General features: G+C 39.7%; 1 protein-coding gene across 4 annotated transcripts in view; it reads left to right on the top strand.

Moving 5' to 3' along the window:
- Window positions 1-22742, top strand: part of TMEM150C (transmembrane protein 150C) — a 63646-nt gene that overhangs the window by 17820 nt on the left and 23084 nt on the right. For all 4 annotated transcript variants that reach the window (XM_020988405.2, XM_020988406.2, XM_020988409.2 and 1 more), the window contains one exon: window positions 21052-21141. In XM_020988405.2, the coding sequence (XP_020844064.1) occupies window positions 21062-21141 (80 nt within the window). In that variant the 5' untranslated portion in view covers window positions 21052-21061. The remainder of the gene's footprint in view (window positions 1-21051; window positions 21142-22742) is intronic.

The raw sequence follows: 22742 nt of genomic DNA on the forward strand, positions 1-22742 counted from the left end.
CTGCTGCTAAGATTTTTTCCCCAGTTGACTATTTTCCTTGTAATTTCAACTATGTTAAATTTGTTTGTGCAAAAACTTTTTAATTTTATGTACTCAGAATTGTCCATGCTTATCTAGTTGTAATCTTATCTATTCCTTGGTCTGTCAAGAATTTTTCCTCTATTCCTAATTGTAAAGTTATTGCCCTAATCCTATAACATGTTTAGGATGTGAGATCTTTTAGGTCAAAAATTCATTTGGGGCTTATTTGGGGTATATGGTGTGTGATCTTGATCCAAGCCTAATTTCTGCCAATTTGCTTTCCAGTTTTTTGAGCAGTATTTTTTGGCCAGTTTTTTGGCCTTGCCCATCTAGTTGGTGACCTTGGATTCATCTAATCCTATGCTGCTGTCTGTTTCTGCATTTTGTGTACCAAATCTATTTATTTTTAACTGATACCAAATAGCTTAATAATTAATGCTTTATACTATAGTTGGGGATATGATATTGGTAGCTCCCTTTACTTCATACTTTTTTGTTTATTCCTTGAATTTCTTGACCTTTTTGTAATCATTTTGTCTATTTCTATAAAGTAATCCTTTGTGTAATTTGATATGGCACTCAATCTATAAATCAATTTAGGTTGCATTTTCATTTTTAACATACTTGCACAGCCCAGCCATGAGTAATTGATATCTCACCGATTATTTGTCTGTCTCTATTTTCACATTTATTTATCAGGTTTTTATTCTTTAGCAAATGGTCAGTTTTATAAATATGCTATTTATAGCTGAGAATATGTATACTTTATTATTCCCATTTAGTAATTACCAGAGAGCTATCATCTCTAAATTTCTAAAACTCTATTTAGGTCCTTGATTTTTTTTTCCTCTTTACATTTTTGTTAGATCAATCTAGGTCTGAATGTGGAACTTTGAGATCCCCAACTATTATAGTTTTGATGTCTATTTCTCATTCCAATTTGTTTAACTTTTCCTTTAAGTTTTTAAGTGCTATGCCTTTTGGTGCATATCATCATATATTGATATTATTTAATTATCTATGGTGCATTTAAACATGTACTTTATCTGCTTATCAGTTTTAATCATATCTGTTTTACTATTGTCTGAGAACATTTTCACTACTCCTCCCTTTTTGAGTTTGCCTAAAGCCCAATGCATTCTGCTTTGACCCTTCATTTGAAATCTGGATAGAATCTTATGTTTCAAGTGTGTTTCTTGTAAACAATATGTTGCTGGATTCTGCTTTTTCATTATTATTTATATTATATTTGTAATCTTCCTTATGTTTAAGAAACCCTGTCCTCCTAGTCTAATTCTAACTTGGTCATAGTATATAATCTTTCCCATATATTTTTGTAATGCATTTGTTACTATTTTATTTGAAATGTTGTATCAATATTCATTAGGGATATTGGTTCATAGTTTTCTTCCTCTGCTTTATCTCTCTCCAGTTTAGGAATAAATTCTTGACAGACCAAGGGATAGATAAGATTACAGGTAGATAGGCATGGACAATGCTGAGTACATAAAATTAAAAAGGTTTTGCACAAACAAAATCAACATAGTTGAAATTAGAAGGAAAATAGTTAACTGGGGAAAAAATCTTATCAGCAGTCACTTTTGATGAAAGTCTGATATTCAAGCTATAAAGGGAACTGATTCAAATATATGACTAGTTTCATATTTCATATTTTTAAAAAAAATTGGAAGGGTGCCTTCTATGCCTTTTATTGTAAACAGTTTATATCATATTGGATTTAATTGTTCTTTGAATATTTGATAAAATTTACTTGTAGATCCATCTGGCCCTGGAGTTTTTTTTCCTTTGGGAGTTCATTTATGACCTGTCGAATTTTTTTTTCTAGTATTGTATTACTTAAATAGTCTATTTCTTTTGTTAGATATTTTTATATTATGTACTTTATATTTTTGAGTAAGAAATATTTCCTCTAAGTTACCAGTTTTGTTGGCTGGGTGAAGTAGCTGTCATTTAACTGTAATCTCTAATTCTGGGGAGGCTGAGGCTTGTGGATGACAGCAACAATATGGTGAGCTCTAGGGAGTAGGGGACCACCGGGCTGCCATGGAGTGGCAAAGCCCAGGTCAGAAGCAAAATAAGTCAAAGCTTCTGTGTACATCAGTGGGATCAGACCCATGAATGGCTGAAATAGAGAGACCCATCTGAGGGACACAGAGACAGAGACAGGAAGACAGACTCAGAGAGATACAGCAACAGAGAAAATATGAGCATGTTCTTGTGGGCATCTCAAACTCGCCATGTCCAAATTAGAATTCATTATATTTACCCCCAAACACAACACTCTTACCTTTTCTATTTCTGTCAAGGGCATTACTTTCAGACATCTTTCAGACACCCAGGTTCTCAAGCTCAGGGTCATTGTCCATTCTTCCATCTCCCCCACTGCCCACATCCAGTCAGTTGCCAAATCTTGCCAATTTTTCCTTTACTATGTCTCTCATATCCATCCTCTTCTCTTCAGTCATAGTCACCATCTTTGCCCAATCTCTGATCACTTCTCAGCTAGACTATTGTAATAGCTTCCTAATTGGTCTCCCCTTGCTGTTCCACCCTCCACTAAGCTGCCAAAGTGATATTCTTTAAAAGTATAGGTCTAGGGGCAGCTAGGTGGTGCAGTAGAAAGAGCACCAGCCCTGAAGTCAGGAGGACCCGAGTTCAAATCTGGCCTCAGACCAAACACTTGACACTTACTGGCTGTGTGACCCTGGGTAAGACATTTAACCCCAATTGCCTAAAAAAAAAAGCATAGGTCTGATTACATCACTTCCCTGCTCAGAAGGTTCAAGATTTTCCTCTTGCCGCAGAGTGGTAGTAGTGTCAGAGGAGAGAAGGGGGCATATAGATAGATAAAGGTAGCCTTTTTAAAAATAATAATGATAGCACTTCAAAACACCTTGCAAATATCATCTCATGTGATCCTCATAACAATACTGTAGGTGATATTATTATCCTCATTTTATGGATGAGAATAGAGGTTAACTGACTTGCCCAGGGTCACCCAGCTAATAAGTAACTGAAGCTAGATTTCAACTTAGGTCCCCCTGACTCCAGTTTCAATACTCTATCCACTACACCATCTAGCTGTCTATTATGATGCTTTCAAGGCATTTTTCCAAGAATCAATGATTAGATCAAAGAGTATTTTTTTTGGTAATTTTTATTGTGTATCAACAAACATCTATGGGATGCTGCAGATAGTGCTTGGGTTTAGGAGCTCTCCACATTCAAATCCAGCCTCAGACACTTGCTGGTCACCTGATCTTGGGCCAGGTTGTGGTAGGAATAATTTCCTAATGCCCTACCCCCATGTAAATCAGGCTAGTTTTTCCTTAAAAGGTTTCAGAACTATCCCTGAGATTTGACTGGCTCCAGAGACCAAACATACAAGATGCTCCACCTCTCTTTGAGTCTTGGCTGGCAGACCACAACGGGATGCTCGGAGGCAGGGAAGCTTAGCTCAGCTGAATCTACTCAGTGTACTAGATAAACCTCCTTGTTGAATATTCTTCTGCCATGCCAAGTAAATCTCCTTTTTAAAAAGTGTTAAATGACCCCAGTATTGGACCTAAACTGCCAGGAAACTAGCTGGAGTCAGGACTAACCTAGAACACAGGTACTGTGCTAGGTTCTGGATCACAAAAACAAAGTTGAAATAGCCCCTACTCTCAAGGAGTTGACATTCTAGCTAGAAGAAACAATGTTTATATGGAGTGCTTTTCTATATAAAACACACACACACAAAAGATACAAGATAACTTGACAATTTGGTAGGAAAGACACTGGTAGCTGGGGAATCGGAAAGGCTTTAATAGAAAATGTCAGACGGGCAAACAAGCACTTAGGCTGTTACTATGTGGCACGCAGGCGCTGGGCTTGGAGTCAGGAAGACTCAACGTCAAAGATACTCATTAACTGTGACCCTGGGCAAATCATTTAACCCAGTTTGCTTCAGTTTCCTCATCTGTAAAATGATCTGGGGAAGGAAAGGGCAAATCACTCCAGTATCTTTGCCAAGAAAGCCCCATGTGGGGTCAGGAAGAGTCAGATGTGATTGAAAAACGACTAAACAGATAGTCTCAGCTACCCCCTCTGTAAAATGGGGATAATAATATTACCCACCTCCCAGGGTTGTTATGAAGATAAAATGAGATAATATTTATAAAGCACTTTGCAAACATTAAAAGTCTCCATATGGGCTAGCTTTAAAAACTGATACCTCATTCTACCTTTTACAGAGTTTTCTCTCAAGCAACGGTATTGGTTGCTGTTTGTTTTTTGTCTTTTGTCTCTCACTGCTGGAAATCACTGAAGTATATATGTTGTAACATGTGGGTCTAAACCTCTTTCTCAGATTTCCATTTCCAAATGCACATTTGATTTTTTAAAAATGGATCCTTTCCCCGGTTTTTCTTTTCTCTAGATTGATCTCTCACTACATATTTCATATACACTCAGGTGGATGCCTAATGTATCTTTTCTATTGCATTGATCTGTTTATTTTTTTCCCTTGTACCTGATAGTTTTGGTGATAATCTTTTTCTCCCCTCGATTTTCTTATCATTTTGTTGTTTTCTCTTATGCATTTCATGATGATTCTGTCTCATTCTATGAGGAAGTCGCCTGGTATATCGATTGCTATTGATGCATTTTTATAGCCACTTTTGGTGAGATTCCTTGACTTTTTGAATTGTGCTTGTGGCTGGCTAACAAGTCTTTGTCCTCGGCCTGTTTGCGCAGCATTAAGTCCTACATGATTCTCCCAATGACAATTCTTTGCTGCCTTTCTGAAATCAGATGCCTGGCTCGTCTGATTATGGGACAATCAGACTCCCTGATAAGAAATAGCCCAGCGTGGGCACCGCATACAACCATCACTTAATTGCCTTCACAGCCAAGCACTGATTGCCCAGGTTAAGCTAGAGATGTGCTGCCCTCTACTGGTCCCTGATTATGATGGAAGCTGTTAGCATTTACAGGTGTGGAGCAAGCATGATAAATCTCAGAATCTTTTCTGCCTGCCACACGAAGTTGAATGAAAAGTAGATGATCTATCTGTGAAAGCAGATCATGTGAAAAAGAATGATAAATAGAAGTATGTATAGAATGATATTATACACACACACACACACACACACACATATTTATATCTAATGGTAGCCATCTCCAGGATAGCGGGAGGAGAATAAAGGGGAAAAAAAAGAAAAAGAAATTTACATGATAACTTTATTATATATCTAAAAGGAATAGCAAGTTGTACAATATAGATTTGCAGTTTCATAAGCAATCATTTTTTTAAATTATACTATGTTATGGAAATGTTTGTTTTATTCCATATATTAAAAATAAAATAAATTAATTTTTTTAATTAAACAAGAAAAATAAATAAGATAGAAATTAAAATTTGTCACTAACAGTTCAATCTCTGATTTAGGAATCTCAGATCACATTATATACCCATTGATTCTGGTGCTAACCTGGTCTAGAGGGGCAGGTGCAGGAACCAATCAGACTTTAGAATTGCAGGAAAAGATTTGGGTAGGAGTTAGGGGCATATAATTGCTTGTTTTTAAATAAACGGAGTGGTTTAGAGCCCAGAGGAGAAAAATATTTGATCTGTCCCCGCCTGTCTTTAGGACACCAGAACAATTTTCTGTTCACTTTTGGTTTTGCACAAACAAAGCTAATTCTGTTAGTTTAGAAGGGAAAGAGATTACTTTGAGGGGGAAAATCTTTGTAGCAAGTTTCTCTGATGGAGGACTCATCTCCAAGATGCATAAGGAACTGAATGTCTAAGTCTAAGAACCCCAATTAAAAAATGGTCAAAGGACAAAAATGATACATACATTGTTGGACATGGCCAATGTGGGAATTATTTGCTGATAATGCATGTTTGTTATTTTTTATTTTAATTTTTTGTTTAATCTAGGTGGCAGTAGGAGAGATCACAATTGTTTATAAATTAAATAATTTCAACTATTTGTTTTTTCTTAAATTATAGTATTAGTCAATCAAACAGGCATTGTATGTATGTTCTGTACTGTTTAGTACATTTTTGGTGCTCAATTAATGTCTTAGTGTAACCTCCTTTGCCACACCCACAGGTGTGTGGTGCTTTAAGATTTGCAATGCACTATGAAGTGCTTTATCCTATTTTCTTTATATTTATTTATTCATTCATTTATTTATTTGTTTGTTTGTTTGTTCGTTTATTTATTTATTTATACTTTATCCTAATTTATCCTCCCATCAACTCTGGGAGTTGGGAAGTAAGTGCTATTTTGATAACCATTTTATAAATAAGGAAACTGAGGCAGAGGTTAAGTGATTCACCCAGGGTCATACAGTTAGTATCTGAGGCAGGCTTCAAACTCAGTTGTTCTGGACTCCAGTCCTTTAGGAATAGGAAGTGGATGGATTCTTGATTGACAGCAGAAGCTGCTTCACCCTGGGTGGATACTGACGAAGCAAGAAGGCTGAAGTCCCTAATTGTTCCTGGAGGCAGGTTACTACTAAGTTGTGTTTCCAGCTCACTCTTGGTGAGCCTGAATGCCTCTGAATCCTCTTTTCCTGGCTAGTGTTCCAGGACATGTTCAAATGGCCCTCAGTCTCCTTCCATAACTTCTGCAAGTTGCCTTTGATACCTTCTTCCCAGGGGCAGTTAGGTGGCACAGTGGATAGAGCACCAGCCCTGGATTCAGGAGGACCTGAGTTCAAATCCAGCCTCAGAGACATAACACTTACTAGCTTTGTAACCCTGGGCAAGTCACTTAACCTCATTGCCTAGCCAAAAAACAAAAAAGAGATACCTTCTTCCCACGCTCGGTGGCCATACTAACATTGTCAAGCTCATACTCCAGAGCACCTAGGAACTCTGGGTAGTCTGCCCCAGGCTGAATATAAGGCCTTTGATAATTCAGAAATTCTTGGAAACACGCCCCAAATAGCAGGCAAGTCATTCCCCATATCCCCAGTTTCCACAGCAGCATCTCTGGATTTAGCAGGTTACATTTGCCAGACTACACCTGTATCTTTATATGTGCCTTGCACAAAGGGGCCAGGTTACTGTTGCTGTGGAAACCACAGGTCTGAATTCTCTGATTATGGGAGCATGTGAATTCTCTCCTTTCTCAATGCATTAAAACCACTTATTAACATTTATTTCTGAAAAATAATACATTTATTTTTGGAGACTCCTGGTTAAGATGGACATATCAAAGTTCATGGAAGAGGCTAGTCTCCCATATATAATCCATCAAATACGTCTAAAAGGACACGAGACAAAGTGACACTCAGTAACACTGAAGAGAAGCAAGGGCGAACCCCTGCATCTCATCCTGGTCTACACAAGATGACAGCCACAAGTCTTCCTGTGCTTGGGTTCCAAAGGGGAGGCAGAAGCTAGCAAGAGCCTGAAGTAACCTGACAGCTGGTCAGGGATGAGCGGGGGAGGCTGGGAAGCAGCCTGATCTCAGGTCCCAAAGCTTCTATGTGCTCTGCTCCTGAGTGAACAAGAAACTCACAGAATTTCAAACATGCTGACAAAATGAGGAGAGAATCAATCCTACAGGCTGGTCATCCACCTTTGGTGTCCACCTGTCACCCAGCTCTTACTTGGGGCTCCAAGAAGTTGTGACGTGAACAGCAGCCATCTCAGCAGAGGGCTAGACCAGGTTGAGGATTGTTGGTATTAAAATTGTCCAACCTACAATAAGAGAGACTGAGGCAGAGCTCTGAGTCAATGGCACTGTATTAAAAGGTCCATGGTCCCCTCTCATGAAGTGGACCTCAGATCTTCCTCATGATCTGAGATGCCCCCTTCTTCCAGTACCTTCTTTTTATAGAGTTTGGTACCCAAATATGCAAAAGAGGCATAGTGAAATACAGAATCTCATTGGTTGATAGACTTTGCTCTTAAGGGCCAAAAGTGACATATTAGCAAGGGAGGTCACGGGTTGGGTGAAGCATGGGGCATGCCCACTGACTAGGTGGTCATAAGATGGTCACCTGCTCCGTGTTGGACAAGAGAGAATGGTCCAGAGGAACAAAAATAAGTTGGGGGACTTTCCAAAGCATTGGATGTGGAATTTGAGTAAAACAGGATGGAGATATCCTTGTCAGCATTCTAGTGGTTGTACAAGTGAGCTTCATAACTTAGTAAACAAGTAGTGAACATTACAGTGAAGTTTGACGCCCACTATAAGAACCTCTCTATCCCTGTATGATTTATGTGGAATATCAAGCTGATTAGTACTGACTGGAATAGAGTAGGGGTCCAAATGAATCATTTCGCACAGGGTGACCAACAGACCTCAAATCTGTCAGTGAGTGAGGGGGGCGTCTATGCCAAGCATGTAACGACTTCCCCCGGCAGAAGGGGCAGATAAGAACAATTTATTCCAGTGGCCACGAAGGGGGCTGAAGCAGGTACTGTGGAGTGCGTGGAGCTTGCTTAGGCATCGAAGATGCCAGGGTCATCCACCGCATCCTGGTCAGCATCAGTCATCTTGACTTGTGTCCTGCCACTGGACTTCAATGACTCTGGAAGAAGGAGTGAGGCTGATGACTTCGCACAGCTCTGCTTCTCTTAAATCTAATTCACACGGAAGTCAGGACATCACCCCGTGACGTTGCTGACCTCTTCAAAAATGAAGGGCAAACAACAGGGGCAGAGGCCAGTGTATGCCATGAACAGTAATAAACTGGGAGAACCTGTAAAAATAGTAGCTAGCATTTGCATAGCTAGCTCATGCATTAAGGTTTGCAAAGCACTTTGCAAATGTTATTTCATTTGATCCCCACAACTACCCTAATAATAGATGCTATTATCACCCCCATTTTACAGATGAGGAATCTGAGGCAGACTGCCCAGGGCCACAGAGCAGAGAAGTATGTGAGGCAGAATTCAAACTCAGGTCTTCCTGACCCTAGAAGCTTGGGATTCTCTAAGTGGAGGCATTCCAGTGAGGGGCCTGTACCCAGTCCCCTCTTAGAGGACATAAGTCTGTAAGCACACTGTAGGCTCACATCCAACTGGAGCTTGTCAGAGCCACCACAGCGGAACAGACCATTGCTGCATGTAGAAGAAGACTAAAGGATGCAGAGGCCTGATCCCTTCACCGAGCCACCAGGAAAGATGGCAGGGCTGCTCCCGGACAAGCCATTGAGAAGCGTGGCAGCAATGTCATCCAAACTATAAAGGAAACATGGCCAGACAGGGCCAGCTCATGCCATCTAAGGGATGCCCAAAGTCCCAGTGGAGAACTGAAGCTGAGGATATGAGCAAACAGAATAAAATTCTGAACACAGTAAAGAAACATCATGGGTTAAGAAAATGCCAATGATTATCCCAGAAGAGGAGAGTGTCTTCACAAAATCAACAAGCTAAAACTCAAAGAAAAAAATGGCTTGACCATAAGGACTCTGGGAGTGATTGAAAGAAAAAAGGCAAGGGTTAAAAAAATAAAATTAGAACTCTTGAGGGAGAAAATGGAAGGAGAATAAATAGATTAGAAGAGAAGACGGGGCACCTCACTCAACTCGCATCAGTAGACTCCCTGAGAAAGAGTGGAGCAAACCAAAATAAATGATTCCATAAGACAACCAGAAATATTAGAACAAAGTCAAAAGATTGAAAAAACAGAAAATGTCAAAAATGATGGGCATTGAAAACAAGGTAAAGGGTTAAGTTAACCTTAAGAATAACCAGACTTCCTGAAATACATGACCAAAAAAAAAGCCCCCCAAACCACCTGGCTATCATATTTTTAGAGATCACAAAAGAAAATCTATTCAAACCAGAGGGCGATGTGAAAATAGAGAAACTCCATCTGTCACTTGCTGAAAGAAACCCCCAAATGAAAATATTCAGGGACATCACAGCCAAAATTCAAAGCTTCCAGGTTAAATAAAAATACTGCAAGCCATTAGAAAGAAAGAGTTTGACTATGAAGGAACCACTGACATAATCAGATAGTGATCTAATGCTCTGATTACTTCAAAGGTGAGAAAATCTTGGAATGCTTTATTTAAAAGGCAAAGGATAAAGACTTTTGGGGTAAGAATAACTCACCTTCAAAACTGAATGAAATCCTTCAATGGAGGGAAATGGACCTTTCAAGTATTCCTGATAAATGGAGCAAAACTGAGCAGTATCTTTGACATGCAAACATTGGAGACAAGAGAAACCTAGAAAGAAAAATACATTGGAGGAATTAGAAGGAGCTAAATGATGATAAAATGTTTGCAGGGAAATAGAAGAAAAAGAAACGTGTGTCCATTCAGAATCCCATTGCCTTTCAGAATGAGAGCTGAGACAGACAAGCACACAACCAGCTAGATCTCTAGCAATTACTGAATGGGAACCGGAAAAAAGAAAAAAAGATAATATTTTTCACACCTTTGCAAAAATTGAGCACATCCTAGGCAGGTTACTCAAACCCTTATAAGCAAGTTTAGAAAAATCTTTTATTGACTACAGTGCTAGCTAGAGATGTAACATATCGCTATTCAGTACAGAATCTCAGTGGAAGAGGAATTCCCCATAGATAGTCTTCCAGAATGCTTCTTCCTAATGCTAGGAACCGGTAGCATATCTTCCATATGCTCTTGTCTGCAGATGGCTCCTTGCTAACTCCTCAAGCCTGAAACGCTGAGAAGCTTTTAAAATGAGATCCATAATCATGTACATGAGTTTGGCATCACTGGCCACACAGGTATAACCAGACCAATGAATAATTATGATTATAATAGCTGTCACTTGTGTGGGGCTCTAAGGTTGGCAAAGCTCTTTTCATATGTTTCCTCATTTGAGCCTCTCAACAGCCCTATGAAGTACATGCTAGAGGTTTTATAATCCCCATTTTACAGATGAAGAAATGGGCTTAGAGTGATGGGCCCATAGACACACAGCCAGTAAAAGTCAAATGTAGGATTTGAACTCAAGTCTTATTGACCTCAAGTCCAGCCTGCTTTCCCCTGAATCTGGAGAATGACTTGTCCAGACCTGATAGGAATGTCTAATTATGGCAGAGGAGGCCTTTGAGAAATTATTTTTAATGTTTTTTTTAAGGCAATTGGGGTTAAGTGACTTGCCCAGGGTCACACAGCTAGTAAGTGTCAAGTGTTTGGTCTGAGACTGGATTTGAACTCAGGCCCTCCTGACTTCAGGGCCTGTGCTCTATCCACTGCACCACCTAGATGCCCCTTAACGTGTTTTTAATGGACCTTTATTTCTCCCCGTCATGAAGGCCCAATCACAGATTGAGTGATAAAAAGAGAGGCAGACAGACAGACAGACAGAGACAGAGATGGAGAGAGACTGAGACAAAGAGACAGATAGAGAAAGACAGAGATAGAGACAGAGAAGTCCTGAATTCTGTGATTATGAGGACACGTGAACTCTCTCCTATCTCATTGACCTGTTCCATTGGTAGCTGTAAAAAATCAAGGCAACTAGCGGAAGGCCTTCAGTCTGTTCAGTGGAGAATCTATGGGAGGATAATGACCAGCTTTGGGAAGATATGGACGGGTTACGGTCTCCATCGTCATTAGGGCCATCAATGAGATCATCGATCCACCCTAGTATTTAAAATATATATATTAGACTAGATGACTTCTGAGACCCTTTCTAGCTTGAACATTCTATTATTCTAAGAACTTTATAAGTATTAAATGCTAATAAACATAAGTTTTATTATTATAATCACCAATAAATTATAATTTGTTGAATCTATTTTGATTTGCTGCTTGTTTTACATCTTTGGCTCTAATTCTCTGTTTGTCCTAAATTATCCAATCTAAAAACAATTCTCCTCGATAGAAACAAAATGGAAATTGACTAACCCTCTTTTTTCTCTTTCATTTAAAATTTTAATATGTGTGTCTTTCAAAGCATCTAGTTTATTCTTGATTTCAAAAAAAATAAAAAAGTTTCCTGACGATGTGAGTTATCCATAAAGCAATGGACTGCCTTGAATGTTAGTAAGCTCCCTCTTCCATTGGAGATCCTCAGGTAGATGACCACATTTCGGTCATGTTCTAATGAGGATTCCTTTCCAGGCATACATTAGATGAGGAGGTCATTAAGGTTCTTGCCAACTCTGAAACTGTGTGATTCACATGACACTGTTATAGGAACATGACCCTTCTCTGTTCTTTTTACCATAGACAAATTTTCTTTTCTTTTTCTTTCTTCTTTTTTGGAGGCAATAAGGGTTAAGTGACTTGCCCAGGGTCACACAGCTAGTAAGAGTCTGAGGTCAGATTTGAACTCAAGTCCTCTTGACTCCAAGGCTGGTGCTCTGTTCACTGCACTGCCTAGCTGCCCCTGATAGACAAACTTTTTAAATCTTTTTTTGTAAGGTTATTCATGTTATCTTTATTATTTATTGAGTCTTAACTTATTCTGGGATTTGTACTTCCCAACATTATTCTTACTGGTTTTATGTCTCCCTTTTATATTCTTCTTTGATTTCATACGTCTGCTTTTATTAAAAGGTATAATAATATATGCCCTGCTTAAATCTGAGCTCATCAGGGATCTCCCTGAGGAATCATTAAGGTTTCTTTATGCGTCCTTTCCTTTGCTTCTCAACCCTTACAGAAATGTGAGCTCCCATCATCATCATTACTATCCTTAATTCAATATTCTCTACCATGCTCCCCTATCCAAGTTTTTGGATTAGTCTTACTGACATAGGGCACTACTCTGCCTCCTTTTTCCTTTAGAGTAATGTCTTTTGAAGAAGTAAAATCATAAGGTCTCAGTCTTCTTTGACAGAAGAAGCTGCCAGGGTTCAAGTTTACTAATAACATCCTAAATTTTAGTTAAGACGGTGTATCATTACATTTTGCTTCATGGTTACTGGCATAGATGTGGCTTTCTTTAACCTTAGTGTTCTACCAGTAATTATTCTTCTTACTTGATTCTGCTTTTCAAATGAAAAAAAAAATGCATGTGTCCGGGAGCTCAGTCCTAATAACTCTCAGAAGCAAAAGGTGAACGTTGAGGAAAAAGAGCATAACACTGAACAGCCAAAGTAGGGCCACATCCATAGGTAGTAAGAATCTTTCAGAACTTGCTTTGAGTCATTTCTCTCTCTAGAAAAGCTGAACGTCGTCTAATTGATATGGCACATCAAGTTTTTATCACCTTTGTCTTACAAAATTTTTGTTTTGGAGAATTCCCCACAAACGTCAAACCTAAAAGGGTTCAGTAAATGAGGGAGAAAGGAAACCAGAGAGTAACACTGCCTTACCTTTGCAGTCAATTTGCCAGAAAGGCCAAGCAGTCATTTCTGGCTGTTCAGAATCTGGAATTAAAACACTTTCGGCAGACTACTTCAAGAACTGACAAACCTTTGTGGAGGGTCAATAATACCTGATCTTTGTGTTTTAATCCATGTGGAAGCATTTGAGGGCAGTTGCCCTGGACTAATCTGTGGTCTTCTCTTAGGCATTTGGGTTCACAATTTCCTCTGCTTAAGCAAAATGGAAAAGCCCTAAGGATGTCAGAACACAAAGGTATTAGGGAGAAGACATGGTAGGAAGGCCAGCCAAGAGATTCTTGGATGAGAAGGAATAGGAAAATATTAGCCATCTCAACTCAATCTACAATTGGGTTAAAAGAACAAAGATCATGAGATTGTTGAGGGAACATTTATGTTAGAGGGTAAGTCCTAGAGTAATTTCCCTTTCTTCAACAAGCTAATGTATTCCACTAGGTCAGGTGGAATTACAGATGAATTATAGTGAACATTTAAATACTCATGCTGTGGAAATTATTTTCAAAAATAGATAAATTTCTTTTATGAGACAAATATGGTCCTGATACCCAAACCAAGATAAAGCAGAAAAGGAGAACTATAGACAATATCACTGATGAATAATGATGCAAACATTTTATATTAAATCTGCCAAAGAAATATATCCAAAAAATAATTTTCTATTACCAAGTTAGAGTCACATCAGGGATGCAAGCATGATTCAACTTAGAAATATGTTTAGCATAATTAGTCATAAGATCAACAAAAATAACAAAAGCCACATGATTATTTTGCTAGGTACAGAAAAGAAAACTTTGATAAAATATAGTACTAGATTGTCTGAAAAAAAAAAACAAAAAGCATAGGCAAGGAAGACTTAAATGATTAAAGGCATATATTTAAAACCAAGAGCTAGCATTATTTGGATTGTTTATAACAGAAAAGCCTCTAGTATTTTTCCTAGAAGCTTTTCTGATATAAAGAGAAATAAAGCCCCTCTGCCCACTATAATTTGACATAGTTCTTGGATGCCACCTAAAGCAATAAGGCAAGAGTAGAAAATAAAAAGCATGAATATCAGCAAAGAAAAGACAAAATTATTCTTATCTGAAAATAACATGATGTTCTACTTAGAATATCAAGTTAAAAGTATTGGGTCCCAGCAAAGATAATATGAACAGCTAGATAATTGATCTGGATAAATCGTGCCAACCTAAAGATGTCCTTTTAAACCAAATCTAAATGATAGAATTTTATCATAAAAGTTTACAACACCTCCATGTTGTTCTTCCCTTTGTCATTAAATTCATTTAGGTCATTTTGTAGAAGATGTAGTTTCCATCAGATAAATAAGAATTTATTCATTCTTTGTTTTTGGTTGGGACTTGTGATTTCATTAGCATAGGAAATTCCCAATAAAGTCATTCCCTCAACTAACACTGATCTACAATCATTCTGCAACTTATAATCTCAGAAAAGGAGGAAGCATGTTAATGTGGTAAGCATGGTAGGACAGGTCTTCCTGGGCTCAAGGCTGTCTCGCTATCCAGTGCACCACATTGTCCCTCACATCCATAGCTCATATAGGGAAGCTACTTGCTTGCTTGTGTGACTTGTATTATACCTCTTATTTATAAATATTCTTCCAACTATCCCTTGACCTTAACTCCTTTAACCCAGCAGTGGATTGAGTGGGAACAGCTAGTATTTTCCTTCTTTTTCAACACCCACAGAATCACATGGTTGGGCTTCCTGTCATGAACTTGGTTTCCTTAGCCATAAATCGAGGAGATTTGAGCAGATGATGTCTAAGTTTCTTTCTGCCTGTAAATCCTATATTACATAAATCCTGTACCTAATCCTACAGTCATCCAGCCTTTGACAGCTGAGTTTTCACCATCTTGGCCCTCTTTGAGAACAAAGCACAAAAATAGCAATAACAACCTAAAACCAGACCCCCACATCGCTTCCAGACATCTCCAACTCAAAGTTGTGAGGACACTGCCACCCCCTCCCAGCTACCTCCATGTATTGCCTTTCCCTAGAATGTAAGCTACTTGTGGGCAGGGACTATCTTGCTTGCATTTGGCATAGTGCTTCAACCCTCACCAACCACCCATCTCTTTCACTTCTATTCACCTGCCACTGAACGGAGCTGGAGGAAATCATGCAAACATGCTGGTTGGGTCCACAACAAATTTATGTTGTCTCATCTCCCAGGGGTCCCTCACTGCAACATGGCAAACTTTCTCTTGCTCCCAAATCAGGGAAATCATTCATGACTGTTCCATTTTGGTCAAACACAGGGTCAAGTGCTACATAAATAGTTGTTGGTTGCTTGACTGATTTGTAGAACTGGGATCTAAGAATCTAAGTCTGATTCCCAGTGTTAAAATAGACTGTTGTTCCACCACAGTGAGCTCAGGTACTGCTCCAAAAATTATTTGTTCTACATTATAGATATATATGCCACTGCTGTTTATTTATCTCACCGAGAGTAACCACTGAGGAGAGTGTCATTATCAACAATGTGTACTAGATGGTACAGTGGATAGAGTACTTGGACTGAAATCAAGAAGAATCCAGACTTCAAAATTCGCTAGCTGTGGGACCCTGGGTAAATCACTTGACCTCTGTCTACCTTGATTGTCTTATTTATAAAATGGGGATAATCATAACACCTATCTCCCAGGGCTTAAATATTAAATGAGATACTATTTGTATGGTGCTTTGCAGACTTAAAGCCCTCTATAAATGCTAGCTATTATTAACAACTCTCTTGGCACCATGTAGCAGAAAATTGATAGTACTGACCTTGAAGCAAGTATTATCCCTGGGATCCAAACCTTTTAACTTTATATTCTAAGTACACCATATGGTATTTGCCAAAAAGGATAATTCTGTCTTCTCTTTACTGATGTTTTTGTCTTGGTAGAGTATAAACAGAAGCTAGCATTTCTGTATATTGGGATTACCCCCGCATTCTAACAGCCTCATGAGCTCTAGACTTGAGCCTGAGTGGCATACAGATACTACATCAGTACAGACTAATGTTGCTATTTAATACTTTTAGACCTCAAAGGGACGCCAAGATCTTCTGCTTCCCCCTAGAGTGGTGGTTCTCAAAGTGTGGTTTGAGTTGCCTGGGGGATGATCCCCAGACCTTTTTAGTGGGTCCACGAAGTCAAAACTAATTTCACAATAATACCAAGATATTATTTGCCTATTAAAATGTGTCTCTCTCTTCCATAACTGTGTCACCTAAAACAATATATCGCAGTAATTTAAACATAGAAGCAGACATGGGAATCCAGCTGCCTGAAGCCAGACATTAAAGAGATGTGCAAAAATATGTAAAAATATGCCACTCTTCTCACTATTTTTGTTTTTGGAAAACATAGTTATTTTTCATAAAATAGATCATTTATGTTAACATATGATGAATTTGTTTATTTTTAAATGAACCAATAATATTTTACTTTTGATTAATTAAATTATTATTTTATTATAATTATAAAATATTTTATTAATTTGATTAATAAATCTTTTCCTTTTCATTTCTATCACATAAGCATCAATTGATATAACCAACATTAATAAAAACTCTTCAGAGTCTTCAATAATTGAAGATCACTGTCCTAAAGATATATCTCAAAATTAAAGTAACTTTCTCCAAAGATTGGCTGTTCAATAGTTTTAAAGAGTAGAGTTCTGAGGAAGCTAAGTGGTACAGTGGAAGAGCACCAGCCTTGGAGTCAAGAGGACCTGACTTCAAATTTGGCTTTGGACATATACTAGCTGTGTGACTCTGGGCAAGTCATTTAACCCTGATTGCCTAAAAAAAAAAAAGTGTAGAGGCCTGAAACCAGAACATTTTAGAATCACTGACTTACAACCCATAAAGATATGTGTCGAGATGAAAGTAAAACTTATTCCAAAGATAATATTATTGGCCCTTGAAGCCCCTCTCCTGAAAGACCTCAGTTCAGTGGATCTTTTCTAGAATCTTTCATGGCTATTTTGAGCTGAACCAAGAGCTTTCCTAAATATAGCAGGTTCCCAGAAGGTCCCTATTTACCCAGACTAGGGCCATTATAGCCTAAAGCTTCTAGTCCTCCAGGTTACACTCTAGAGCTTGGCCAATGCGTCTTGAGGCCTCAAAGAAGCCCCAGTCTCTGAAAGCTCATGCTGTGGGGTGCTGGTGGTGATGAGAGCCATCTTGATTCTTCCAGTAAACCTCATGGGGTTATGAGGGTTACAACAACCATCAAAAAAGAAAATGGTGGCTAATCACGGGACTCCCAGAGGATGCCCTTCAGACATGGTGTTATTCCATGGGGTTAAGTCAGTCATGTTGTCCTCCGGGGTTCCTGAGATATCATGGACCCTTGTTTCCTGAGGTTTCCTTTCTATTGTGAAGCTGGAGAAGGGTGAGGGACGGTCTGCTCTGGGAGTCAATGACTCTCAAGTGCCTTTCACGGGATGATGCCATGTAGGAGCAGAATTTGGGCATCTAGAAAACACTACTGATAAAGGTCTTTCCATTTCAAGTAGAGAAGAGATTATGGTGTGTGTGTGTGTGTGTGTGTGTGTGAGAGAGAGAGAGAGAGACAGAGACAGAGACAGAGACAGAGAGAGACAGAGAGAGAGAGAAAGGGAGGGAGACAGATGGAGACAGAAAGAGGGAGGGGGAGAGAGAGACAGAAAAAGACACAGAGAGAGCTTCTTTGTTCTTTTCCCTTCCATTCAGTGACTGTCGCCTTTTAAAACCCTTGCTTCTAAAGCTCTTTGGATTTCTATTCATTTCCTTTGTGGCATTTTTTTACTGCAGAGGAGGGGAAAGTGAGATTTATATTGTAATACCCAGAATGCTTGACATGTAATTCCTCAAGCATATTCTGGTACAACTGGCTTGGAGCTTTGTCCCCCTGCTGCTTTGTCTGGTATATCGATCTTCCTTGTCTCCTGAGGGCATTGCTCGGAACAGTTTCCTGAGAGATGTTCCAGTTTCCAAACTTGTAATTCCTTCCTTCTGTTGCCAGAATGAGTGGTATTCACTTGCTTCTGTTACTATTTTCCTTAAACATTCAGTATAGTGAGAACCCTCAAATATTAATAATAGCACCAGAAGTGGAAAGCTGGCCATAAGGACAAAACTTGGGTACCCAAGGTTTCTCTAAAGGTCCTAAACAATAACAAAAATACAGTTATTGAGGTTGGTGATGATTCTGCCTGTCTGCTGCAGAAAGACAAAGGGCCTGTTACGAACACCACCCTCCATCTTTTCAGAGAGGACAATGAAATAACTGATTTCCTGCTGTGGGTGCCATGCCCATAATTTCCTGTAGGAGAAGGAGCTTTCTGTGTGTGAAGTTATAAGAAACGGACTTTCTTTGCTTTGTGACTAAAACAAAAATCTATAGGATATAACTCTAGGAACACTATTATTTCTGTTTTCTTCTATTTTTTCATTCTTTTAATTTTGTTTGACTGATTGCTGATGTCTCATAGAGTCATTAGCTTCCACTTGCCCAATTCTAATTTTTAATGAATTGTTTTCTTCAGTTAGCTTTTGTACCTCCTTTTCCATTTGGCCAGTTCTACTTTTTAAGAAGTGGTTTTTTCAGTGTACTTTTTTTCCATTTTGGCAGTTGTATTTTTAAAGGAATTGTTCACTTTTTCTTCTACCTCTCTTATTTGACTTTTAAAATCCTTCCTGAGCTCTTCCAAGAAGGCTGTTTGGGCTTGAGACCAGTTCATAGTCCCCTTTGAGGTTTCGGGTGTGGGTATATTGACAATGGTGTCCTCTCCTGAATGTGTGTTTTCATCTTCCCTGTCACCACAATACTTCTCCATGCTCATTGTTTTTCTTTGTTGCTTTTTGCTCATGGTGTCTGCCTTTTTCCTGGCTTTTAAAGTTGATCTCTGCTCCTGGGGCACAGGGGGCACTGTCCCACGCTTCTTGTGCTGGGGGCTGGGGGCCTCGTTCCTGGCTTTGTATGCTGGGGCCTCTGGTACTGACTGCTGGAGGCTGTAGGGGTCTGGTAGCCTACCTGGTGCTGAGGTGGAGCTGGTGGTAGTGGCTGCTGTGTGCAGAGGCCAGGTGGGGTCCTTCTGCATTTCCCTGGGGTTACACTGAAGCTCGAGGGGTGCAGTGTGAGGGGTGGCCTGGCCACTGGAGGTCACCTCTTCACCTGGGGTTGTGCTAGAGCATGAGTAAGTTCAGCTGTTAGTGGACATCTGTCTGCCAGCGCATTTGGTGGTTCTTTGAGCTGATGTCTACCAGTTTCCCTGGCAGTACCAAGGCATGTGGGTCGGGGGCAGAGTCCTGGTGTTGGCACTTGCCTGCTGCACCACCCTGGGGCTCAGGATCTCCCGCTGGTTTGCTGAGGTGGGGCTTGCCACTGGCTTGCTGTGACTCCTCTTGTCCTATACTGGTCCCCTTCAGCCACAGAAGAGGGACCTTTCCCATTAATCCCCCTAGCCTCCAAGCTAAAAGACTGCTGTACCTTGTCTTTCTGCTGGCTCCACTATTCCAGGATTTTTCCTGGGGCAATATTCTCTGGGTTTTTCAAGGTCAATAAGGGAAGGTGAGAGTGATTTACCACCTTGGCTCCCAGAAGTCTAAATAGGTGACTTTCAATCATTCTGTCTGTGGGCTGATAGCTCCAGAAACAGCTGCTGCCACTGCCAACCCAGTCACTCCCAAGGCCTGCTCCTGGTTTGCTGGGGCCAGAGCTATACTGGCATAGCCTACACTGGACTGCATTTTTCTCTCATCCGGGTGCAACAGACTCCTCCTGCTGACCTTCTAAGTTGTTTCTGGAGTCTGTGGGCTGAGAAATCTGGAAACTGCCACTGCTGCCAGTGATTCAGTCCCCTGAGGCCAGGTCCAGCTTTGCTGGGACCAGGTCTGCACTGGCACAGCCTTCCTGGGCTGTGCTCCTCTCTCAGCCTAGCGCAACAGATCTTTCAACCTTCCTGGTTGTCTTGGGCTGGAAATTTGTTTCACTCTGTCTTTTTGTGGGTTCTGCTGCTCTAGAATTTGTACAGAAACACTTTTTAAAGGTATTTGAAGGGGTTTGGGGGGAGAGCTCAGGTGAGTCCCTGCCTTCACTCCACCATCTTGGTTCCACCCCAACACTATTGTTATTTCAACAATCATAATAGCTAGCATTTATATAGCACTATGAAGTCTACAGAGCACATAAATATAATCACATTTTATATCCAGAAAAACCCTGGGAGGTAGGTACTATTATTGTCCCCATTTTAAAAAAAAGTTGATTAGTTGTGTCCAACTCTTCATGACCCCATTTGGGGTTTTCCTGGCAAAGATACTGGAGTGGTTTGCCATTGCCTTCTCCACCTCATTTTACAGATGAGGAAACTGAGGCCAAAGGGGTTAAGTGACTTGCCTGGGGCCACACAACTAGTAAGTGTCTAAAGCCAATTTTGAACTTTGGTCCTCCTAACTTCAATGCTGGTGCTCTAACCACTTTGCCACCTAGCGGCCCCATTTTGCAGGAGGAGAAACTGAGGCAAGCAGAGGTTATGCTAGTAAGTGTCTGAGACTAGATTTGAACTCAGATCTTCCTGATTTCTTCTGGGCCCAGAGCTCTATCTACTGTTCCATAAGGAGAGTAAATATGGTTGACCCTCCCCCAAAAAACCCTGAAAAAAAGTGACCTGTATTTGTCAGGAGGGATTGTTCCTCAGTAATCCGTCCCTTTTCCCTTTGTTTCAGTGGAGCAGGCATGGATGGGAAGAAATGCAGTGTGTGGATGTTTTTACCCCTTGTTTTCACCCTGTTTACTTCAGCTGGACTATGGATAGTGTAAGTGGCTTATTCATTCAGGTATCTGGGGACCCAGGGGTCAGGATAAACATGGGAGAATGAACAGGGAAGGATCCTTTGTCCCATCCCACTGCTCACTACCTTATATTTCATGACCTCAGTAAAATTGATAGGAACCTTAGCGATCCCTTCACTTCACAGACGAGAAAACTGAGGCCCAGAGGATTATGAAATGCTTGGCAAAACATACTCCCTTCTCCTTGCTAACCTCCTTTATAGGGAAGGGAGGGAGAAGGGAAAGAGAAGCTATACGAGGCATTTGGTTTTTTTTGTTTGTTTGTTTTTGCTAGGCAATGGGGTTAAGTGACTTGCCCAGGGTCGCACAGCTAGTAAGTGGTATGTGTCTGAGGCCGGATTTGAACTCAGGTCCTCCTGAATCCAGGGCCGGTGCTCTATCCACTGTACCACCTAGCTGCCCCAAGGCATTTGTTGATAAATACTGATCATTTATTTAGTTTTATTAGTAAATGTAAAACATTTTATGACCTGATAACATTTTAAAAATTTACTTGGAGCAAAATGACTAATATGGAACTGTTTTTATGTGATTGCATGTGTATAACCTGTGTCAGATTGCTTACTGTCTCAGGAAGGGAGGAGGGGAGAGAGGGAAGGATGGAACTCAAAACTAAAAATGAAAAAGAACATTAAATAAATAAATGAATGCATGCATGGATTTACTTGTGAGTTTTACTCTTCTGGCCTTGGTAGGGCAAGGATTTATTCCATAGTTTCATTCATAGCTAGTCATCCATGCGGAGGTAAACATTAAATCCAAGTCACCATGAGTCATCACAGAGTTAGAGCAAACTCCTTCATCTTACAGGTGAGGAAACTGAGGCCCAGAGAAATGAATATTCTTGCCCAAGATCACAAGGCAGTGAATGACAGAGCCAACATTTGAACCCAAGGCTTCTGATGCCAGTCAGTGCTTTTTCCACACACTAAATATTATAATGATATCATACATACACACATACATGTAATACATACATAAATACACTCTCAATAACTCATCATTCAATAAACAATCTCATAAGAACATTTCTGGCTTAACTTTTGTTGAAAATGAATTTTTGAGAGAATGTAACTGATTCCATCTAGTTCTATATGTGCCATTTTGAAACATGTGATCCATCCAAAGTCAACAGCTCATTCTCTTCAGTGTCTTTCTTTGCTCCCCTAATTGGTACAAAAAGATTTCATTGACTTAACGAAAGAGTGGATTTCAGGCTCTGGAATGTTCCATTCACTTATCTAATCTGTCAGATCCCTCTGATTGAGTGAAAGCAGCTCTACTAACAAAGGCATATCCCTCATCTGTCTCCTATAGCTAATGATATACATTCTCCTTAACAAGCACACTTTTTTTATAACTAGCTGCTCTATAACAAACAGCCATTTTTTCTTTCTTCGTTTCATGTAATAATGTATATAATAATATATATTATTATATACAATAGTATGTAACATATATAATATAATATATAATAGTAACCCTCTTCACGTCTTGCTTCCTCTTCCCGGAATGATTTTATGTCATCTAGGTCAGGGATGATATTAGTGATGATATTAGTGGA

The sequence above is a fragment of the Phascolarctos cinereus genome, unplaced genomic scaffold (assembly GCF_003287225.1).
Source record: "Phascolarctos cinereus isolate Bilbo 61053 unplaced genomic scaffold, phaCin_HiC Scaffold_9;HRSCAF=440, whole genome shotgun sequence".
NCBI lineage: Eukaryota > Metazoa > Chordata > Mammalia > Diprotodontia > Phascolarctidae > Phascolarctos > Phascolarctos cinereus.